At 36.6% G+C, this 21772-nt stretch overlaps 1 protein-coding gene across 11 annotated transcripts in view; it reads left to right on the top strand.

Moving 5' to 3' along the window:
• The window catches only part of FRYL (FRY like transcription coactivator), a 271149-nt gene that overhangs the window by 181832 nt on the left and 67545 nt on the right, over positions 1-21772 (top strand). For all 11 annotated transcript variants that reach the window (XM_055434641.2, XM_055434638.2, XM_055434637.2 and 8 more), the window contains 12 exons: positions 1627-1734; positions 4691-4928; positions 6077-6262; positions 6529-6615; positions 8538-8806; positions 10771-10966; positions 11710-11834; positions 13751-13808; positions 16064-16155; positions 18812-18984; positions 20250-20410; positions 20955-21065. In XM_055434641.2, the coding sequence (XP_055290616.1) occupies positions 1627-1734; positions 4691-4928; positions 6077-6262; positions 6529-6615; positions 8538-8806; positions 10771-10966; positions 11710-11834; positions 13751-13808; positions 16064-16155; positions 18812-18984; positions 20250-20410; positions 20955-21065 (1804 nt within the window). The remainder of the gene's footprint in view (positions 1-1626; positions 1735-4690; positions 4929-6076; positions 6263-6528; positions 6616-8537; positions 8807-10770; positions 10967-11709; positions 11835-13750; positions 13809-16063; positions 16156-18811; positions 18985-20249; positions 20411-20954; positions 21066-21772) is intronic.

Raw genomic sequence — 21772 nt, 5'->3', positions numbered from 1 at the left:
ACCTAGGGATCAAATCCATGTCTGTTGCGTTTCCTGCATTGGCAGGCAGATTCTTTACCACTGCGCCACCAATAAATAATTTGCCTAATATTTACTATTTGAATATTTGTTATGCCTGTTTTCTTTTTAAAAAAGTTTTTTTCATTGAAATTTAGTTGACTTGTTATAGTGTTGTATTAGTTTCAGGAGTATAGAAGGGTGAATCAATTATACGTATATGTATATCCACTCTTTTTTAGATTCTTTTCACATATAGGCTATTACAGAGTATTGAGTAGAGTTCCCTGTGCTATACAGTTCAGTTCAGTTTAGTCGCTCAGTCGTGTCCGACTCTTTGCGACCCCATGAATCACAGCACGCCAGGCCTCCCTGTCCATCACCAACTCCCGGAGTTCACTCAAACTCATGTCCATCGAGTCGGTGATGCCATCCAGCCATCTCATTCTCTGTCATCCCCTTCTCCTCCCGCCCCCAATCCTTCCCAGCATCAGAGTCTTTTCCAGTGAGTCAACTCGTCGCATGAGGTGGCCAAAGTATTGCAGTTTCAGCTTTAGCATCAGTCCTTCCAATGAACATCCAGGATTGATCTCCTCTAGAATGGACTGGTTGGATCTCCTTGCAGTCCAAGGGACTCTCAAGAGTCTTCTCCAGCACCACAGTTCAAAAGCATCGATTCTTCGGTGATCAGCTTTCTTCACAGTCCAACTCTCAACATCCATACATGACCACTGGAAAAACCATAGCCTTGACTAGACGGACCTTTGTTGGCAAAGTAATGTCTCTGCTTTTTAATATACTATCTAGGTTGGTATAACTTTCCTTCCAAGGAGTAAGCTATTTTTAATTTCATGGCTGCAATCAGCATCTGCAGTGATTCTGGAGCCCAAAAAAATAAAGTCTGACACTGTTTCCACTGTTTTTCCATCTATTTCCCATGAAGTGATGGGACCAGATGCCATGATCTTTGTTTTCTGAATGTTGAGCTTCGAACCAACCTTTTCACTCTCCTCTTTCACTTTCATCAAGAGGCTTTTGAGTTCCTCTTCACTTTCTGCCGTAAGGGTGGTGTCATCTGCGTATCTGAAGTTATTGATATTTCTCTGGGCAGTCTTGATTCCAGCTTGTGCTTCTTCCAGCCCAGCGTTCCTCATGATGTACTCTGCATATAAGTTAAATAAGCAAGGTGACAATATACAGCCTTGACGTACTCCTTTTCCTATTTGGAACCAGTCTGTTGTTCCATGTACAGTTTTGACTGTTGCTTCCTGACCTGCATACAGGTTTCTCAAGAGGCAGGTCAGGTGATCTGGTATTCTCATCTCTTTCAATAAACTGTGCTATACAGTAGGTCCTTATTAATTATCTGTTTTATAATTGATTACTAATTACTGAAAACCTTTTTTTCTTGCCAGCTGTGTTTTTTTTCCCTTAATTATATCTTCTTTTTTTGTATTTATAAACTGATAATTATTTACTGAAAATGTATATATTCTTTTTATTATGTTAAATACATTAAACTTTTGGAGATGGGCTCATATTTTCTGTAATAATTTTTCTAAGTTTGCTTTCATTGTTTGATGCATGTAAGATTCATTTTATTAAGTCCTCTTGTAATCTGTTTTTCAGCGGGGAAAGAAAACCCAAAATTGATTTGTTTAGAACTTGTATTGCTGCTATTCCAAGGCTGATTCCTGATGGTATGAGCAGAACTGACCTCATTGAACTGTTAGCAAGGTAAATGAGAATTCCTGTTTGTGAGGTTAACTTTTATGTCATTCAGTCTTTTTAAATTTCTAAAGCATCCCATTACTATTATCATTAAAAAAAAAGTAGTGATAAAGACATTTTTAATCAGTGGATAACTCTCTAAACTCCCATTTTGTCTTTTGTTTTGTTAACACATTCTCCTTACTCATCTTTTAACTTTTAAAATTCTTATGGGTTCCCCTATAAATCCTGTTTTTAAATTCCTTGCCTTTCCATCTAGTATTTATTATTTCTTGGGATTTATAGAACATGTTCTGTTAACATATGGACATTATCAGTGTGTGATGACACTCACTAGGCAATTAATTATTGTGTTAACTCCTATAGTCCTTTCTTTAGCACCTAGGGTGGTGACCAGGTCTCATTTTCACTTTTTTTCTCTTATTGCAGAGCCCATGGGGTTCAAGTTTTTATCTCTTTCCTCACTAGGCTCTATAAAAAGAGTAATTAATATGACATCCAAACTTGTTCCTGCAAGTAATTCTAAGTTGAGGTGATGACCTTTTTAAAAACTGCTTTGCTGATACAGTTGGGGATTCTCTTTAAATAAGGGGTCAGCAGACTTTTAAAAGACAAGACAAGATAGTGACTGTTCTAAGATTTGTGAGTCAGGTGGTCTCTGCCACAGCTGTTCACCTCTGCCACTGTAGTGAAGTAGCAGCCACCTGTTAAGGAGTCTGGCTGGATTTGGGCCTTGAGCCATAGTTTGCTGGCCCCGTCCGAATGGAAAACCAAGCACAAAGACTATCAATGGAGCAGTGATATCTTACCATATTAGAAGATTTTACTGCTTCCTGAACACTTATTACTAAGTCTTAAGTTAAACTCACAATGAATAAACAGTTAATAGACTGCTCCAGCAGCCTTTCCCACCTCCCTGATCACGGAGCATTTCAAACACCCATAGACTACCCATCCTCAGCTCTTAAGGGTTGCAGTAGGAGACTGAATGGTATTGGATGAGGAGGAGAAGACAGAGGTTACTTTGAAACTTGGCACCATGAGATAAAGTCATCTCTTCCCACTGTATCTCTTAACTCTTGCTATAAATTAGATTGTGGAGTTAACAAAGTTCCTGTCAGCGTTACGGAGGGAAAACAAGTTTAATTATTTATAATGTTATTCCTTGAGAAAGCAGTAAACAACTGTCATTCACTTCTGCTCTTACTCCTCCCACCCCAATTTAGTTTACCATTTTGTGGATGGCAGTCCCTATTCCCCACCAAAGTGAAGTTGCATCCACAAGGGCCAGGGGTGGAGGAGCCGAGTAAAGGAGCAAACATCTACTAGCCAGTGATTGACAATTTGCTTTGCTATTGACTTGGCTTCTTTCCCCTGTGATACTTAATTTATTTTGGCAGAAAGAAAGCTTCCAGGGTCTGCTTAATTTGTCCCTAGCTCCTATCATTTGGGATTGTGATGTCTAAATCTTATTTACTTAGAACAAAGCAAGCAAACAAACAAAGCAAAAATACACTGTAAGTCTGCAGATCTGTCTGCTGTCTCCAGGGAAGGTTCAATGGTTCTCCTGCCATAAATGAGTCAGGCCCCTTTTTCCGCATGGATATATCCCGAGTCACACAGAGGTGTAAATTCATGGATTTAAGGAATGTTGAACGACCTTTATAGCCAGCAGCATGTAGTTGGTCACTCTGTGTTCCCACAGCCTCTCCTTTGGCGGCACTATCGGAGACACAACACTGGCCTGAGACCCTTGATCTGACCCGGTGTGGCAATGCCAACATGCTGCTGTAACTGCTGCTGCTTTGCGGCTCACTTCTGGGTCTTTGTATTAAACGACTGTAGTACATTTTCTCCAGTCTCACTGTCAGTTGAAGGTTAGTTTAGTGAAGACCAGAACTGAGTTCAGCAGGGCGAAGACGGATGCCACACAGCGTTCTTCCTCTGTCCTTGAGGATAACTCCATCTTTTCAGCTGCCCAAGCATGTAACTGCGGCATATTTTTAAATATCACCTACTCATCTTTATTCATTCAGGCTGTTTCTAACTCTGATATATGTGTCTTGATGGTCAATCATGTAAATAATTCTCTGTAGCCCCAAACAGAAACTCTTACTCATATAGCATTAAATATTAGTAGGTTCACTGCTGCAGCCATCTTTTATGATTTTCTTGTTTATCATTTTCTTTTTTAAGTCCTATCAAAATCCTTTAACTAATATTACATTCCTGTCCTCATATCTTATTGATGTCTTTAAAAGGTAACTATATATTTAGCCTCTCCTATGATTTGCTTAACATAAATTCTCTTGAAGACTTCATGTGTTACTCTTTTTTTTTTTTTATCTTCTTTCTAGGCGTACCCCATTTATAAGTAACAACTTAATTCTCATTTTCATTTTCAAGAGTTATTTCTGTTAAATTCATTCCATCTTGGCTTGTATTTTTTCCTTCACAATCAGCCATCCTATGTTTAAGTGTAAGCTCAGCAGCATGAAAGGAGCAGTAGAGATCAACTGTGTCCTTTCCAGTGATAGTACAGGACTAAATAAATGTGAGCTAGTACTCAGGTATTATATAATTCAGCATAAATTTGATTGATTATAGAATAATATACAGCATTTTAAGGATTAAAGCATTTTTTAAATGTAATTCTGGTTCATTAGTCTGTGTTTTCTGAAGTACAACATTTGAGTTATGATCGAACTTACTATTCTGAATTATCAAACTTACTATTCTGATGCCAACTGATATTAATAGATTGACATGTGAATTTAAATGAATGAATACAGATTAGCATAGGTACAAATACAGCTCAAAAAGTGAACATTGGTTCCTATTTTCTTACTTCTTAAGAATTAATTGAGAAGATGTATTTTTAAAATTCTTAGTTTTAAGTTTTAGATGATAAAGCTCTTTGGAAGGTTTTTGAGGTTTGCTAATGGAATTTTGTTCTTGGTAGGCTCACAATTCATATGGATGAAGAACTTCGTGCTCTGGCTTTCAATACTCTGCAGGCACTAATGCTTGATTTTCCAGATTGGCGTGAGGATGTCCTTTCAGGATTTGTTTATTTTATTGTTCGTGAAGTGACTGATGTCCATCCCACACTTCTTGATAATGCTGTAAAGATGTTGGTACAATTAATAAATCAGTGGAAACAAGCAACCCAAATACATAACAAAAACCAGGACTCACAGGTACCAGACTCTTTGATAGTGTTCCTCTGTGCATGGCCAGTGGTAAATGACTGGTTATGATGTTTAAACATTGACTTCCTCAAAAATCAGAAGTTTCATTAGTTTTACTTCCTTTCAAAATGTTTGTAACCCCTTAAACAGTACTTTGCTATAGTTTATATATTAAATATAGAAATTAAATTCTTCCTTTGGTAATAATTAGTTTTCAGTGACCATACAAAGTGGAGGCAATTCTAACTCACATATAGGCTGTTTCCAATATATTGAACGCTGGTATAATAAAAAATGTTGATAGCCTTTCAGTTCAGTTCAGTTCAGTTCAGTTCAGTCACTCAGTCGTGTCCGACTCTCCGCGACCCCATGAATCACAGCACGCCAGGCCTCCCTGTCCATCACCAACTCCCGGAGTACACTCAAACTCATGTCCACAGAGTCGGTGATGCCATCCAGCCATCTCATTCTCCGTCGTCCCCTTCTCCTCCCGCCCCCAACCTTTCCAGCATCAGAGTCTTTTCCAGTGAGTCAACTCGTCGCATGAGGTGGCCAAAGTATTGCAGTTTCAGCTTTAGCATCAGTCCCTCCAATGAACATCCAGTTGAGTTATTTGGTTGTTTATCATAGGCACCAGTGGTCCCCATTTCACATATACAGTATGTGTACTTCTTAACCGAAAAGGGTGCTCAAATTACTGATTTGTGAAAATGTAGAAGCCATAGAACCTTGGATATTAGAGCTGGATCATCTAAGCCAACCCAGCTTCTCAATGTTCAATGAGCCTGCACATCAGCAACTCCTAGGTGATGCCATGCTGCTGGTTCAAACTTCGAGTACAAAGGATGCCATTCAATCACTCATTTTCCATATAGAAATGTTGGACCAATAGTGATTAAATGTCAGCTCTAAAGCTTTTTACAAAGTAGCCAGAGAATGATAGAACTTAGGTACATTGCATATTCATGTATTTTAGACTGCCAGTTAAATGCTTTTTTCACTATATGATGTGACATTTTTATAAATTAAATGTTATTTAAATTTCTTGAGCTGAGGCAGACCTGCAGCAGTCATTTTTATGATTTGCTTTACTCTTTACTAATTGTTTTACTGGAATACATACTTTTTTTTTTTTAACTTGTGTTTTGTTTTTCAAGCATGGTGTAGTTAATGGAGCTTCTCATCCCCCTCTTCTGGAAAGGAGCCCATATTCCAATGTATTCCACGTGGTCGAAGGGTTTGCACTTGTCACTCTTTGTAGCAGTCGACCCGCCACTAGGAGATTAGCTGTCAGCGTCCTTAGAGAAATACGGGCTTTATTTGCACTTTTGGAAATACCTAAGGTAAATTTTAGATATTTCATTCAGCTATCTAATGAAAGTACTTAAAAACTATCCTTTTATCAATCCTTGTTGTATTTCTGTTTTTACCATGCAGGTATCATTTACTTTTTAACGAGATCTTTTTGAGAGGGTCTAAGCTCACCTGCCTGCCTGCTATTCCATTTGTAACAGATAGGGCTAAAGTAAATTTGTAATGTTTATTTAGGTTTGGCTGCTGTTCTTAAACATTCCTAAACTTGAATAGACATGTGATGTCTTTTTTATAGGGTGATGATGAATTAGCCATAGATGTGATGGACAGGCTGAGCCCATCCATTCTTGAGAGCTTCATTCATCTCACTGGGGCCGATCAGGTAACTGTAATGATTTCATGCTATTCAGCAGTGTTTTGAAACTTCAGATGTGCATACATCCATACCTGAGTTTCTTTTACAAATGTCATGTATTAGAAAGTATTTGTGAAAATGGTAAAGTGCTTTGAAAATAAAAAATAATTTTTAAAAAGTGGCATACACAAAGTAGCACTACTTTATGCTGTGGTTAGTACTTTTCTCCACAAAAATATAAATATTTTATCTTTGTAAAATTCCAGTCCTTCCAATCTAAGAAGTTTCTATTAAATCTGAAGTTGCAATTGACTACTGTTTGCTGTTGATTATGGCATATAGTATTCTTGACCTGTTTATGCTGGTTAAAGGGCTATCGAAATTTTTTCTATTCAAAGCAAAAAACTTGTACTCTGCACCTTGCAGTAACTGTATTTGTTTTCTTTGCCATATACATTCAAGTCCATGGAGTAAATATGTAATATCTTATGCCTCAGTCATATGTAATTTGGGGCTTCCCTGGTGGCTCAGTGGTAAAGAATCTGCCTGTCAATTCAAGAGATGTGGGTACAGTCCCTGGGTTTGGAAGTTCCCCTGGAGAAGGAAATAGCAACCCACTCCCATGTTCTTGCCTGGAAAATTCCATGGAAAGAGAACCCTGGTGGGCTGCAGTCCATGGGGTTGCAGAACAGTCATACACAACTTAGGAGCTAAATAATAGCAACATATGTAATTTCACTCATTAAAATGAAGAAAAACACTTTGTCAACACATACCTTACTAAGAAAGCTTATGTTATCTTTCTTAGTTTGGTTTGGGGGAGAAAGGTCATATATCAGGTTTTCAAAACTGATATAAGAATAACTATCAAACTTTACTAATTGAAATTATTTTCTTCCTGTTTTGCAATGCCTGCGCAAGAGGTTTCCATGCTTTCTACATAACTCTTGACTCTTACACCTCAAAGTTACATGTAACCAAGAGAGATAATAATAAAATTTTAGAAGCCTAAGGTCTGGTTAAGAATCTGTTCAGTTTAAAGAATTCTGTTTTAGATTATTAACCATGAATTGGGCAACAAGAAGAGAAGTCAGTAACTCTCTTCTGGTGCCTAAAGCAGTGCCTGACTGAGAGCAGGTACTTTGTAAATATCTGTTGAATGATCAAGTGAATCGAGCCTCTGTTCAGTTTTTAAGACTCCATTTTTTGTTGTCTATTGAATCATAAGGAATTTGCTCTGAAGTCTTTATCTCTTCAGTATAAGAGCTTTGACTATTATTGAGCAAATGTTTGAGAATGTGTAGCTCTGGAGAGGAGCCCATTTTCCAGTCAGTTCCACTTATGCATACATAGTACACAGTGGCTTCCCTGATGGCTCAGATGGTAAACAATCTGCCTGCAGTATGGGAGACCTGGGTTCGATCCCTAGGTCGGGAAGATCCCCTGGAGAAGGAAATGGCAACCCACTCCAATATTCTTGCCTGGAAAACTCCAGGGACAGAGGAGCCTGGCAGACTACAGTCCGTGGAGTCGCACAGAGTCAGATATGACTGTGCAACTGACATTTTCATTTGTCTTGCAGTGCACATCAGCATGAAAGTTAATGGTTCATTTTTGAGTTCTCTAGCATCTTGAGTATCCTGTGAGTTGCATATTCATATAAGAATTGCATAAGTGGTGATTCTTAACCTTTTTGGTTTATAGATCTTTTTGAGACTAATAAAAATTACAGAATCTCTTCTAGAAAACTGCATGTGCACAAAAACCTTATATGCAATTTCAGGAATTCTCTACCTCCTTAAATGTATCTCAGACTTCATATTATCCCTGTTTAAGAATCTCTGTTCTAGAAACTACCAGTAGACCACTTTTATAGTTTAAAGGAATTTATATGGTAAAACTTACGAAAGTTGTTGAAATGTGCAATAATGAATTTTTTCTCTGCTTAGACTACCTTGCTGTACTGCCCGAGCTCAATCGATTTACAGACATTAGCAGAGTGGAACTCCTCTCCCATAAGCCACCAGTTTGATGTAATCAGTCCATCACACATATGGATATTTGCACATGTGACCCAAGGCCAAGACCCATGGATTATAAGTCTCTCCAGTTTTTTGAAGCAAGAAAACCTTCCAAAACACTGCCCTACAGCTGTGAGCTATGCTTGGATGTTTGCCTACACAAGGCTTCAGTTGTTATCCCCACAAGTTGATATAAAGTAAGTGATTTTCCTAGTGTAAATTTTAAAATATATAGGCTGTCAGCCTTCAGAACACATGCACTTAAAAAGTTCTACAAATTGGAAAGCCCATAAACAACATGCCATAATGTACTGGTGTGTTAAGGAGGGCAACTGAAGTTATAAAGGGTATAGTCATATAATCCTTTCATTCTTTTTGTATAATTTGGTCTTACAGATTATAATTGTTCATTTACTTAATTACCACACTGCTTGGAACATACTTTGTGTTCAATGAATGAATGAATGAGAGAGTCTGAAGATGAATATGGATGTGGGTATAGATAAGTTTGTAGATAAAGGGTGGGAAGTGAAGGGAAACGAGTTCAGTGAGTTTCTGAGCATAATAGTAAAGAGTTAAGGGTAACTGACAATGTGCAGAGAGTTGACCATGGCTTTATAAACTGCAGGTTAGTCTTATTCTTAAACTGCAAAGAAAATTTGTTTGAAAAAGCATATATACATTTTTTGGTTTTGTTTTTATTGTTTGTATGCCCATATATATGTATACATACATGTTAATTATATATTGATATAGAGTCTCAGGTATTGTTTATTGGATGCCATTTTTTTAATGAAGGTTGACACTTGCCACCTTGTATAACATTTATGAACTTATTTAGTCTCCTTTACCATATTTTAAATGGTAAAATACCTCTCCTACCACCTAAAATATGCTCTCCTACCACCATTCCCTGTATCCACTTTCTGCTCTATTTTTCTTCATCAAACTTAGCACCATCTGACACTTTTATTTCTGTGTTGTGTATCTCCTGTAACACACATGATGGTGGTGATTTTTTTAGCGGGTTTTTGTTTTTGTTCTTTTACTGCCATCACAGTGCTCTGAAATTTTTTAAGATACTTAGAGACTATTGATGAATCAATGGCATGGTATGTATTGTTTATCTTAATAGATTATAAGCCTACTGAAGGTGAGGACTAAAACTTAGTATTTTTCCTCTTTTGTTTTGCTCTCAGTTTTTAATCCCAACAGAATTTTCCGTTTGGGGGAAGATTTATGGAATTGTTCCAAAATATTTTAGTGGTCTAATCTCTCAAGACAGAAATTTGATAGAAGCTTTAAAAATGTAGATATTCTTTGACTCTGCAATTCCAGTTTCAGGAATTTACCTGAGAAAATAATTAAACATGTATTATAATTAAGCATATATTCAAATGTTTAATATTGTGTATAATAGGGAAAAATTACTGTTAGCTTAAATATCCAACAGTGAAAGTGTGGCTCTATAAATCATAATAATCTCTATGATATAACATATAGTCATCAAAAATGAGGTCATGGAAGTATATTTATTTACATGAAGGATGTTAAGTATAAAGAGCAAGTACAAAACAAATGAAATAATATTATTCAGTTTTTATAAGCTAAAAGAGATATATTTATACCTTTATACATCTGTCTGAATTGAAGATGTATAGAAGAATGTATAGAGCTTATTTTGGTGTGGGATTAACGGTGATTTTCATTTTGTTTTCACTTTTTTTCCTCTGCATTGAATATATATAATAAGTTATAAAATGTGACCCGATAAAATATTAACTGTACCCACAGAAATAATAGATTATGTTAAAATGATCCTATAATGTTTTAACTTTCAATCTTGTATTTTACTCATTATATCTTATTCCACAGAGATTCAGTAGTAGTAATAAATACTTTATGCTAACTATCTCTCCTAGATTGGTAGAAATTTAGCTTTAGTTGGAATTCCCTGGTAACTTAGATGGTAAAGAATCTGCCTGTAATCCAGGAGACCCGAGTTTGATCCCTGGGCCGGGAAGATCCCCTGGAGAAGGGGATGGCCACCCACTCCAGGATTCTTGCCTGAAGAACTCCAAGGACAGAGGAGCTTTCATTTAAAAGAAACTTTTTAAAACACATGTTATTTACATCTACCTGTTTTTCTTCTTTTTCTCAGTAGCCCCATCAATGCTAAGAAAGTAAATACTACCACAAGCAGTGACTCATACATTGGCCTGTGGAGAAACTACCTGCTTCTTTGCTGCAGCGCAGCGACCTCCACAGCATCCTCAACATCTGCGGGTTCTGTGAGGTGTTCTCCTCCTGAGACGCTGGCGTCCACCCCTGATAGTGGCTACAGCATTGATTCTAAAGTAAGTTGTTTAGTTCTGTCACTGAATCCAAATGACAGCATAAAAGTAATGTTTTAAATTTTCTTTTTCAGGACAATAAAGTAACTTGATTGAAAAGTGTATTAGTTACATGGACTAATACTGAAAATGGATCAAGAAATCCCTGTTACTATTGGGTTGGCCCAAAAGTTCCTTCAGGTTTTCCATAGCAGCATATGAAACCCAAACGAACTTTTTGGCCAACCCGGTATTTTAACGGGTTCTTAGTTGGAACCAATAATATATAAAGTTTTTCTTTTAGAATTTCCCTAAATTATGTAGTAGGACAAATAACTTGATAAGAACAGTGATATGGTCTCCATGATATAAAATAAAATATTATCAGATGGTTGAAGAAAATTGACAAAACTTAATACTGGGTGTTTAACACTGATGATTCTTTTAGTAGTAGTTTTTTGTTTTTACTTATTTTTACAGGTCAAAAGAAATAGGCTAAGGGAGGGAGTCAGCCTATATTACATGATAGTGAGTGTCTGTAAGAAATTAAGAGGCCTGCAAATCCCACTTCTGTTAACAAATTTGTAGTAAGCAAATTCGCAGTCACCCTTTTAAGATTATGTACGTCACAGGTGAATTCTGAAGCACCATTCATTCTAAAATGTCATTATTCCATTGTCTGTGACCAAATATTGTTGAAATGTCATATTATTTATTTGAATGTACTATCATTAGTGGCTACTATAAATAGAATATCTTTTTTTCAGATTATTGGCATCCCATCCCCTTCATCCTTGTTTAAGCACATAGTTCCAATGATGCGCTCTGAGAGCATGGAAATCACTGAATCCCTTGTTCTAGGTCTTGGCAGGACCAACCCAGGAGCATTTAGGTAATTATCTTTATGTTTCTCTATGTAGTAAAATAGTAAATGTGGCTACTTTTTGAGATGGCAAGGTAGCGTACTTATTATCAGGATAGTTTCGTATCAATCCTGACTTTTACCAGCTAGCTAGCCATTTAACATTTAGCAGGTCCTTTATCTGCACCTTTATTTTCTAATTTTGCTTAACATTTACCCTATTTTCTTCAAAGAATTATTATGAAAATCATATATTATACATAAACATGTTCTAGAGATTATAAAATGCCTTCCTTCTTCTTACATAGTGATTCTGTTAGGTTACAGTATTGATCTGTTGCTTAAAAATAGGTTTTCTCCTTCTTGTTCAAGAGAGTGACTATTCTTAAAAGAATTATTTATGTACATATTTTATGTCATTCTTGATGTTTTTCACAGTCATAAAGCAAATTCTTCATTTTTGCCTGAGTTTCTTCTTTGTTATTGCTGACTAGATCCTGAATTTAAAAAAAATTTTTTTTATTTATGGCTGTGCTGGGTCTTCCTTGCTTTGTGCAAGTTTTCTCTAGTTGCAGCGAGCATGGGCTGCTCTTCATTGCATAGTGTCAGCTTCTTATTGCGATGGCTTCTCTTGTTGAGGAGCACAGGCTCTAGCATGTGCAGGCTTCATTGTTGCAGAATATGGACTTAGCAGTTGCAGCATGCAGGTTCTAGAGCACTTGTGGTGCAGTAGTTTTGGATCATGGGCTTAGTTGCTCCACGGCATGTGGAATCTTCCTCGACCAGGGATCGAACCTGTGTCTTTTGCATTGGCAGGCAGATTCTTATCCACCATGCCTCCAGGGAAGTCCTGGATCCTGAATTTATTCTTTTGAGGTTGTCCTCTATTGATGTGGTGTAATGTTTGATGTTTTGTCTCCAAGGTAACATATACAACAGAAAATAGGTTAATAAATTATATCTGTAGGTGTGGATAGCATTCATTATAAATGAAGTGTTGGAAGATTATTTTATGACAAGTAAATACACTGTTGTGCTAATAGAAAACAATGAGATACAAAAATTATCTCCGTTTCACAAATCCCCATAAATAGAAACAATTCTGAAGCAGATACTTTGAATGTCTGCAGTAGTTTCTATAGATAATGAAATTGCAGATGGATTTTATTTTCTTCTTTTTTTTTTGTATTTTTCCAATTTTCTACAATGAGTACATTTACAACTTAAAATCAGAATATAAGCAAAAAAAAGATTATTTTCATAAAGTTCATACCTTTTGACTGATAATTTCATTTGTAAGGACTAATCCTATTGAGATAATCAGAATTGAAGTCAAAGATTAATATATAAAGGTGTTCACTGGACATTATTTGTTTTAACAGTTATATAAAATTTAATAAGTCAGTGATAACTGAAAATGGTTAGGAAAATTATCATATTCAACGCAGTACTAGAGTATTATTAATTAATGGCATGTGGAAGTGCTTATACTAGTGTTAATTAAAGATAAAAGGATACTATTTTATGTATGTTAGAGTTTCAACTATGTAAACTATATACAGGTTGTAAAATGATTGAACAGGTATTTATCTCTACAAATTAGAATAAGTGGCCTATACCATTTTTTCTATTTTTCAAAGATTCTACAGAGTATGTGTGTTATTGCACAATCAAAACAGAGACTTCCTGGTGGTCCAGTGGTTAGAACTCCATGCTTTCACTGCCAAGGACCCAGGTTTGATCCCTGGTCGGGAAACTATGATTCCATAAAGCCATGTGGTATGACCAAAAAAAAAAAAAACCCACAATAAAAATTGTGTTTAAAACAGTAAGATTAGGGTTAACATTTGTTGGTTTTTATCATTATATTAATATTTACATATTTCTGCAGGTCAGATTATATGTTTGGCTATTAATTGAAAGAATGTATATTAATTTTCTTCTAGGGAACTAATAGAGGAATTACATCCCATAATTAAAGAGGCACTTGAACGAAGGCCAGAGGTAAACTGTGTAAAATATTTATTTGTCAAACACTTAAAATTGGCTTCTATATTCTATATAGTATAACAGAATTTAGAAATTCAGAGTTAATAAGTCTAGTGCCATTTTCAGCATTTTTAAAATGTGTGGAAACCACTACCATCCCCACTCCTCAGGAGGTCTTACTCAGAAATCCATTCTGTAATACAGATGTTAAATTTTCTCTGCCTGAAGTTAGGGTGGTTAGAGTCTGGATCCGAGTCCACTGACCTCTGTAAACGACCAGATAGTGCTGTTCATCATTGTGGGTCATCCCGTCTCTGTTGCAGCTGCTCAGTTTAGCTGCCTAGACAACTAAATAGGTGGGTGAGGCTCTGTTACAGTTACAGGCAGCAGTGAGCTGGATCTGGCCTGAGGGCTGTATTCTGCCAACCCCAGGTCTAGAACCCCAAATCTACATGTCAGGTGCTGAGCTACTTTTAGAAATCACAGTTCTTGTGCAACAGATGATGTATAATCTATAATTACAGCAATTTATTATGTACACAAATCAAGTAATAGGTAAAGGGTTATATGAGCTATAGAGAAGAAAGCCTCTGATTCTGCCTGTGGAGTAAGAGAAAGCTTTTCAGTTGAGGTAGTGACATTTGAGGTGAATTTCTGAAGCATATTTCCCCAGTAGACAAGCAAGAGAAAGACATTCTAGGTAGAGGGAATAGCATTTGCAAACTTTACTTTTAAAAGATGTGGACATGCACGTTTTTCTTTGTAATTATGTTATGGGGAAAGTGATGGAATGTTAGGCTGGAAAGCAAGAAAGGAACTATCACATGAAAGGCTCCTGGTTTCAGCTTTATCCAATAGACCAGTGGTCCCCATATGGCAGTAGAATCTAAGAATTAGCCAGAGAGCTTGCAAAAAATTATAGATTCCTGGGACTAGCCTATTCAATGAGAATCCCTGGAGTAGAGCTCAGAAATCTATTAGATGAGTCTGATGTAGAACACTGAATTAGAATCACTGCTATTAACGATGGCAGTCCTCTGAGGAGTTTTAGCAAGAGAGGGAGAAGATGACAGTAGCTACTTTGCATGGGAACCTTATGACAGCATCTGTAATTCTTCACTTCTTTTTTTTCTAATTCAGCCCTGTGGGGTAGTGATAGTTCTCCATTTTGTAATTGATTAGATTTTTGCTTCAAAATAATATGTTGGTTACAGTGCAAGTGGAATTGGAAATAAAATTAAGTGGCAGTATATATACTAATCAATTTCAGGACAAAAAGTCATCATAGCAAGGGAATAGAAATGCACCTGATGTGTTTGAATGTGCACTGTATTTTGAGAGCATTAAACTCACAGTCTCTCTGAACACAGAATGATAGCAAGTCAACTAAAACTTTGCAAAAATCCTCAAGCACTGTTAAGAAACCATTTCATTCAGTATGGATTTTGCAGCAAACTTCATAAGAGCTGAGAGAAGTAGTAAATTTGATGAACTGGTTATCCACAACTGGCCTGTTTTGGAAGGCAGAAAACTGGGTTGTAGACAAGAAAGTGAAAGACTAATTCTTATTAGTCTGTATTACATCATGAATGAAATGATGAGCTCAAGAAGAAAGTGATATAGGAGATTAATTGTATCTTACCATTATATTGGTTCCTGTTAGAAGCAGAATCAAATTGAGATGTTACGACTATTATTCTAGGCATTAATACTTTGGCCTTAGTAGGACAAACATATTTATTCACACCATAATGATCAAAGGAATTTCTTTTTGCTTGTATTTTTGTGTGTCAGAATTAACTATAAGTGAAAAATCGTGGTATGAGTGAAATCTGTGGGGTTTCTTTAGTCCTCTTTGTGATGTTTTCCCTCCCCTTCTGTCATATTATTGGGAGCATCTTAGGGATTCTTTATCATCCAAAGGAATAGTTTACTAACTGTTTCAGTTCCTCTAAAGTTGTCAGATTAGCAAATCTGACCTAAAAGTAACCATAAAATAACTATGGACTTAATTCTATTTCTCCCTTCATAAGTTTATTACTATATAAAATGTCATTTGATTTTATTTGTCTTGTTAATTTCAAATTATCCACACATACCTTTTTGATGTAATAGCCCCTAGACTGTCTGACATCTACCTTGCAGAGGCAAAATAACGAGCCTCCAAACTCATAAGACATTCCCAGTATTCCTTCTAAGTTACACGAGCAGGTTTTCTGTCAACTTACTTAAAGGACTTTTAATTAGTATCTTTGTTATCTTTGGAATAGAATATGAAACGGCGCAGGCGTCGAGATATTTTACGAGTACAACTGGTACGAATATTTGAACTGCTGGCAGATGCTGGTGTCATTAGTCACAGGTAGGTATTGGATTTTTATTTTTAAAACTTATAATTTATTAGGGAACATAATTTTTTTTCTCTTAGGAAATACCTAAAAACTGAAAAGTACCTTTGTAACAACAAAAAAATCTACACCACTATAAATTTATTTACTAAAGATGTATCTAGTACATTCAGTTCAGTTCAGTCGCTCAGTCGTGTCTGACTCTTTGCGACCCCATGAATCACAGCACGCCAGGCCTCCCTGTCATCACCAACTCCCGGAGTTCACTCACACTCATGTCCATCGAGTCGGTGATGCCATCCAGCCATCTCATTCTCTGTCGTCCCCTTCTCCTCCCACCCCCAATCCCTCCCAGCATCAGAGTCTTTTCCAGTGAGTCAACTCTTTGCATGAGGTGGCCAAAGTATTGGATTTCAGCTTTAGCATCAGTCCTTCCAATGAACACCCAGGACTGATCTCCTTTCAAATGGACTGGTTGGATCTCCTTGCAGTCCAAGGGACTCTCAAGAGTCTTCTCCAACACCACAGTTCAAAAGAGCCCATGGCTAAAAAATATATTGAAGAACTACCACTTGTACAGATTGCTTCAGGCAAAGATTGAGTGGAATATCCTTATGATTTTAATATTTCTTGAGATCTAGTAATCTAGGCAAGTAGACAGCAACCTTTTTTTTTCCAGGGGTGTGTGTCTGTTTTAACTATGTCTTACCTTGTTCAAGATCTTTTTTCTAGAGTTGTAAAAATCATGTTATTTAAAGGCTACATGAAAGTTTAGCCTTTTATGTAGGCTAAAAAACTTTGCAAATTTACTTCAACTGTTAATCTGTTGTGCTTAGAGCAATTATGAAATCCACAAACATAATTTCTATTTCCACTCTTTACAAATGAAAAACATAAAACCTAAAATTATTGTTGACACTTAGGCCACCGCCTTGAGGAAAATTCCATCAGCTTTATGTAGGGAAATAACTGTTTCCCTAGAAACGTAATGGTGTTGCCTAACCATTGAAGGAGGAAAAAAATGAATCTGACCATTTCCAGAAAAGATCCTGAGGAAAAAAATATTAATAAGCAAGTATAGTGTTTATTGTTACTTTACCATTTATCCTGATCATTTATTTCTGAGTGTACCTAACACCTTTCATATTTAACATAGAATGTTTTTCACAAGTGCTTTCAAAATACAGTTTTAATCAAAGAGAATCTAAACCATTGATTTACTGTTATAGTAAATGAAAAACAAATGAAAGAAAAAAGAAGTGTCACTTTTTTTTTTCCTTTGCTGCTTCACAAAAATAAAACAATGGAAGTTAGCCAAAATGAATTTGACACTTGCTGAACTTGATGCAAAAAATTAACCTAATATACATCTAAATCTTTTTTCTTTTTTTATTGCTTTTATTGTAATGTTAGTAACACAGTTGCATGTTTTATTTTTGGATGTCTTTTTTTTTCCTCCCAAGAGAAATCAAAATAAAGTGACCGCTATTATGGACTTTTTTTTTTTCCTCGCTTAAGGAAAAAAAGATGAATTCTGGAATGGCCAGGAGGCAGGGATCTTCGGTTTGTTCAATTAGTTGATCCTCTGTGCCTGGTGCATAGTAGGTACTCAGTTATTCTGAGTCAGCTTACAATCTACCATGTTGGTTTCCCAGCCATTGTGAAGTGTTGACCCAGAGTTTAAAAATACTCACTCCAATACTTTGGCCACCTCATGCAAAGAATTGACTCACTGGAAAAGACTCTGATGCTGGAGGGATTGGGGGCAGGAGGAGAAGGGGATGACAGAGAATGAGATGGCTGGATGGCATCACCGACTCAATGGACATGAGTTTGAGTGAACTCCGAAAGTTGGTGATGGACAGGGAGGCCTGGCGTGCTGTGATTCATGGGGTTGCAAAGAGTCAGACTCGACTGAACTGAGCTGAACTGAAGAAATAAAGGAGAGTTTCATCATGAATACATTCAACATATTTTTATAGTCATAGACCGATATTTTTAATATGCTGTACAATCACTGTGGCTCCTTCTCTTATTTTCAGGGCTTTAGGATGTTTATAAAAAAACTATTTGCAGCTATTGAAAGAGTATTTTTACTTTTGTAATTATAAACTTTAGAGATATTTTCAATAAATATAACAAGGAAAAGTTAACTAAATTACTATTGGTAAAACACTCTCAAGTACCTGCTGGTCACATGCTTAATAACTGATGGAACAAGACTGGCATCCAGGATTTGGGACTCTTTCACCAGTGACCGCCTTGCAGTCAGTGGACTCTAGGCCCAGAACTCTGGCCTCGAAGAGAATCTTCCTGTAGAGATTCTTGAAGAAACTTCCAAGGTCTAAAATAGAAGATTAAAAAAACAACAGTCTTATTGAATTCTCTTAAATTTTTGTATCCCCAGTAATAGCAGTAATTTTTGCTGAGAATAGGTACCTGATGGGTATTTGATTGATTATGCTAAAGGCATAATATGTCTATGTAGGACAACTGTGTAAATGTACACAGTCTTCCTCTTTCTACCTTCTAAACTTATCCTCCCTGTTCCCGTTGTGTCTCCTTATATTTTTATTTTGAAAAGCCGTATATATTGATGGAGAGAATAATGTTGACTTAAATTATAGTTTAAAATCACGTTTTCCTTAACATTTTCTTCCATATTTTCAGTGCAAGTGGTGGCCTTGATAGTGAAACACATTTCCTCAACAACACTTTATTGGAATACGTAGATTTAACTAGACAACTCCTGGAAGCAGAAAATGAAAAAGATTCTGACACACTGAAGGATATACGATGCCATTTTAGTGCCTTAGTGGCGAATATCATTCAGAATGTTCCAGGTATGATTTTTAGTTCCTCAAACCCATAAATGAATATTAAGAGACTATCATAATTTTCGGAATGGTAATCTAAGTTGACAAGCAACTTGTGAACATTTGAAAAATGTGTCAGGGTAACATTTGGAACTTTAGAGGCAAATGATGCTCTATAGAGGAAAGAAAAGAGCATGGTTTCCTCTACATTGTCTGATCTGAAGCTCACTAATGTAAAGATCTGATTTAACCCATTACTCAGCACTTGTCTACAACTTCTACTTTGGTTCATTATGATACTGTTGAGTTTCTTCAATAAGGATTGCTGCAGAGAGCTTGTAGAATAGATTTTTTTAAGTGGAAAGATTCCTTGGAGACCACTTAAACCAGCAGCAAAAGGCAGCAGAGTGGGTTTTGACTCCAGACCTCACACTTTACTGCAAGTAGATCAGCTCCCTTGTTGTCTGTTATGTATCACAAGATCCCATGTAATAATTGTTGTATAGCTAAAAACGGTATAAATAGTCCAAAGCCCTCTCTTACTGGTTAATCATGATCCAGAAGTATGTTGTGTTAATGTTTTGGCCAAGGTTAGAAAGAAATGGCCGGAGAAGGCAATGGCAAGCCACTCCAGTACTCTTGCCTAGAAAATCACATGGACAGAGGAGCCTGGTGGGCTGCCGTCTATGGGGTCGCACAGAGTCGGACACGACTGAAGTGACTTAGCAGCAGCAGCACATAGCCAACAACAACCCAGGGAGAAGCAGGGTCCTGACGCCCAGCTCTGTCAGCCTTCAGTGGTATTGTGACTGCCATGCACTTCTACTTGCCAAGAGGCCGTGTTTCACATAACACTGCATCTCATTTAATATGATAATGTACACTGCAGCTCTGTTCCTGTGATATGCATATATGTAAATAATTTCTGTTACTATGGAGGTTGGGGGTAGGTTAAAATGAAAACTTTTGCTTTCTTTTTATGTAATATTATGTATCCAATAACAATCCTGGTGGCTCAGACAGTAAAGAATCTGCCTGCAATGCGGGAGACCTGGGTTCAATCCCTGGACCAGGAAGATCCCCTGGAGAAGGGAATGGCAACCCACTCCAATATTCTTGCCTCAAGAATCCCATGGACAGAGGAGCCTCGTAGGCTACAGTCCATGGGGTTGCAAAGAGTCAGACACGACTGAGCAACTAACATCACCACCATACAATAACAAATAAATTGACGTGTATATTGAGGGAAGAAGAAATGGAAATAATTTTTTCCGCCTCTTTTTTATTTACAGTGCACCAGAGAAGAAGTATTTTTCCTCAGCAGAGCCTTCGCCACAGTCTGTTTATGCTGTTCAGTCACTGGGCAGGTCCCTTTAGCATCATGTTTACACCCTTGGACAGATACAGTGATAGAAATATGCAAATTAACAGACATCAGTACTGTGCACTGAAGGTATTTACCTAAAAATCTGATTTCTTTTTTCTTAGGTTAAGAGTGGAGTTAAAATTTTTTTTCTCTCTCAGTGCCTGGTGTTATAAAAAGGATCAGGATTTCTTCAGAGTCCCTGAGAGTACTAGAATATATATTTGCCTGCTGTATTCAAACACTTATACTGGAAGTTTATTTAAATGCATAAAATATAATGTAGAAATATTCCAGAATCTATGAAAAGTGGAAGCCACATCCTTAAAGAATTGAGGATTGCCTCAAAAAAAATACTTTTTTTTTCTTAAGTACTTTCTCTTGATCTATTTTTTTCCTTCACCTCCAGTACTGTTCAAACTCCGTGTCTAATGTAGTATCATGATATTTATGTACTGCTCATAGTAAATTTCTTAGTTTCAAAAGTTACTATTATGCTTTTCTTTGTAAACAACAAAATTAAAGATATTGTGGCTAGATAAGCATGAATAAAATATCCTGCCTCTTCTCATTAAGCAACCAACATTTAACCTCTGAAATGTTTTAAATGTAATTCTAATATTATTGTTTGAAGGCTATGTCTGCTGTACTCTGTTGTGGCCCTGTTGCAGATAATGTAGGACTTTCATCAGATGGCTATTTGTACAAATGGTTGGATAACATTTTGGACTCTCTGGACAAAAAGGTAATTATGACAGTTCCCTTAAAATTCTGTAGTAAACTGTCACTGCACTGCATTATTTGGGGGCTTCCCAGGTGGCACTAGGGGTAAATTATCTGCCTGTCAGTGCAGGAGACGCAAGAGACGCAGATTCCATCTCTGGGTTGGGAAGATCCCTTGGAGTAGGAGATGGCAACCCACTCCAGTATTCCTGCCTAGTAAATTTCATGGACAGAGGAGCCTGGGCGGCTATAGTTCATGTGGTCTTAAAGAGTTGGATATGACTGAGCGTGCACACACACACTGCATTATTTAGAGTTATTGTGTGGCTCACTGAATATGTCTTTTTGAAATAAGATAGATTAGAATTATGGGCCCAAAACATATTATGTAAAACTAAATAGGATACCATAAACTAAGAGATTTCTAATTCTTACTTAGTTCTCATTTAAATAATTTTAATTTTCCTCTTACAGGATTAATATAGTAGTGTGTATTTATCTCGCAAAGGGTTTTAAATCAGTAAAAGAATATAATTGTGGAATACTTTAAGGTCCATGGAAGAAATATGCTATTTGCTCTGTTTAATTTTTTTGATAACTCTCCAATTAATCTCTTTTCCCCCCTCGTTACTCATACCATACAAACACAGACTTCACAATTTAAAATAGGACTTACATTTCTTCCCCCTGGAAGAAATGTATTTTGTATTGGGCTATCAAAAATAAGAA

The sequence above is a fragment of the Moschus berezovskii genome, chromosome 5 (genome assembly GCF_049115385.1).
Source record: "Moschus berezovskii isolate FMDL1 chromosome 5, NW_MosBer_1.0, whole genome shotgun sequence".
Classification (NCBI taxonomy): domain Eukaryota; kingdom Metazoa; phylum Chordata; class Mammalia; order Artiodactyla; family Moschidae; genus Moschus; species Moschus berezovskii.
The sequence above is the reverse complement of the archived record's forward strand: the minus strand, read 5'-3'. Positions and strand labels throughout refer to the sequence as shown.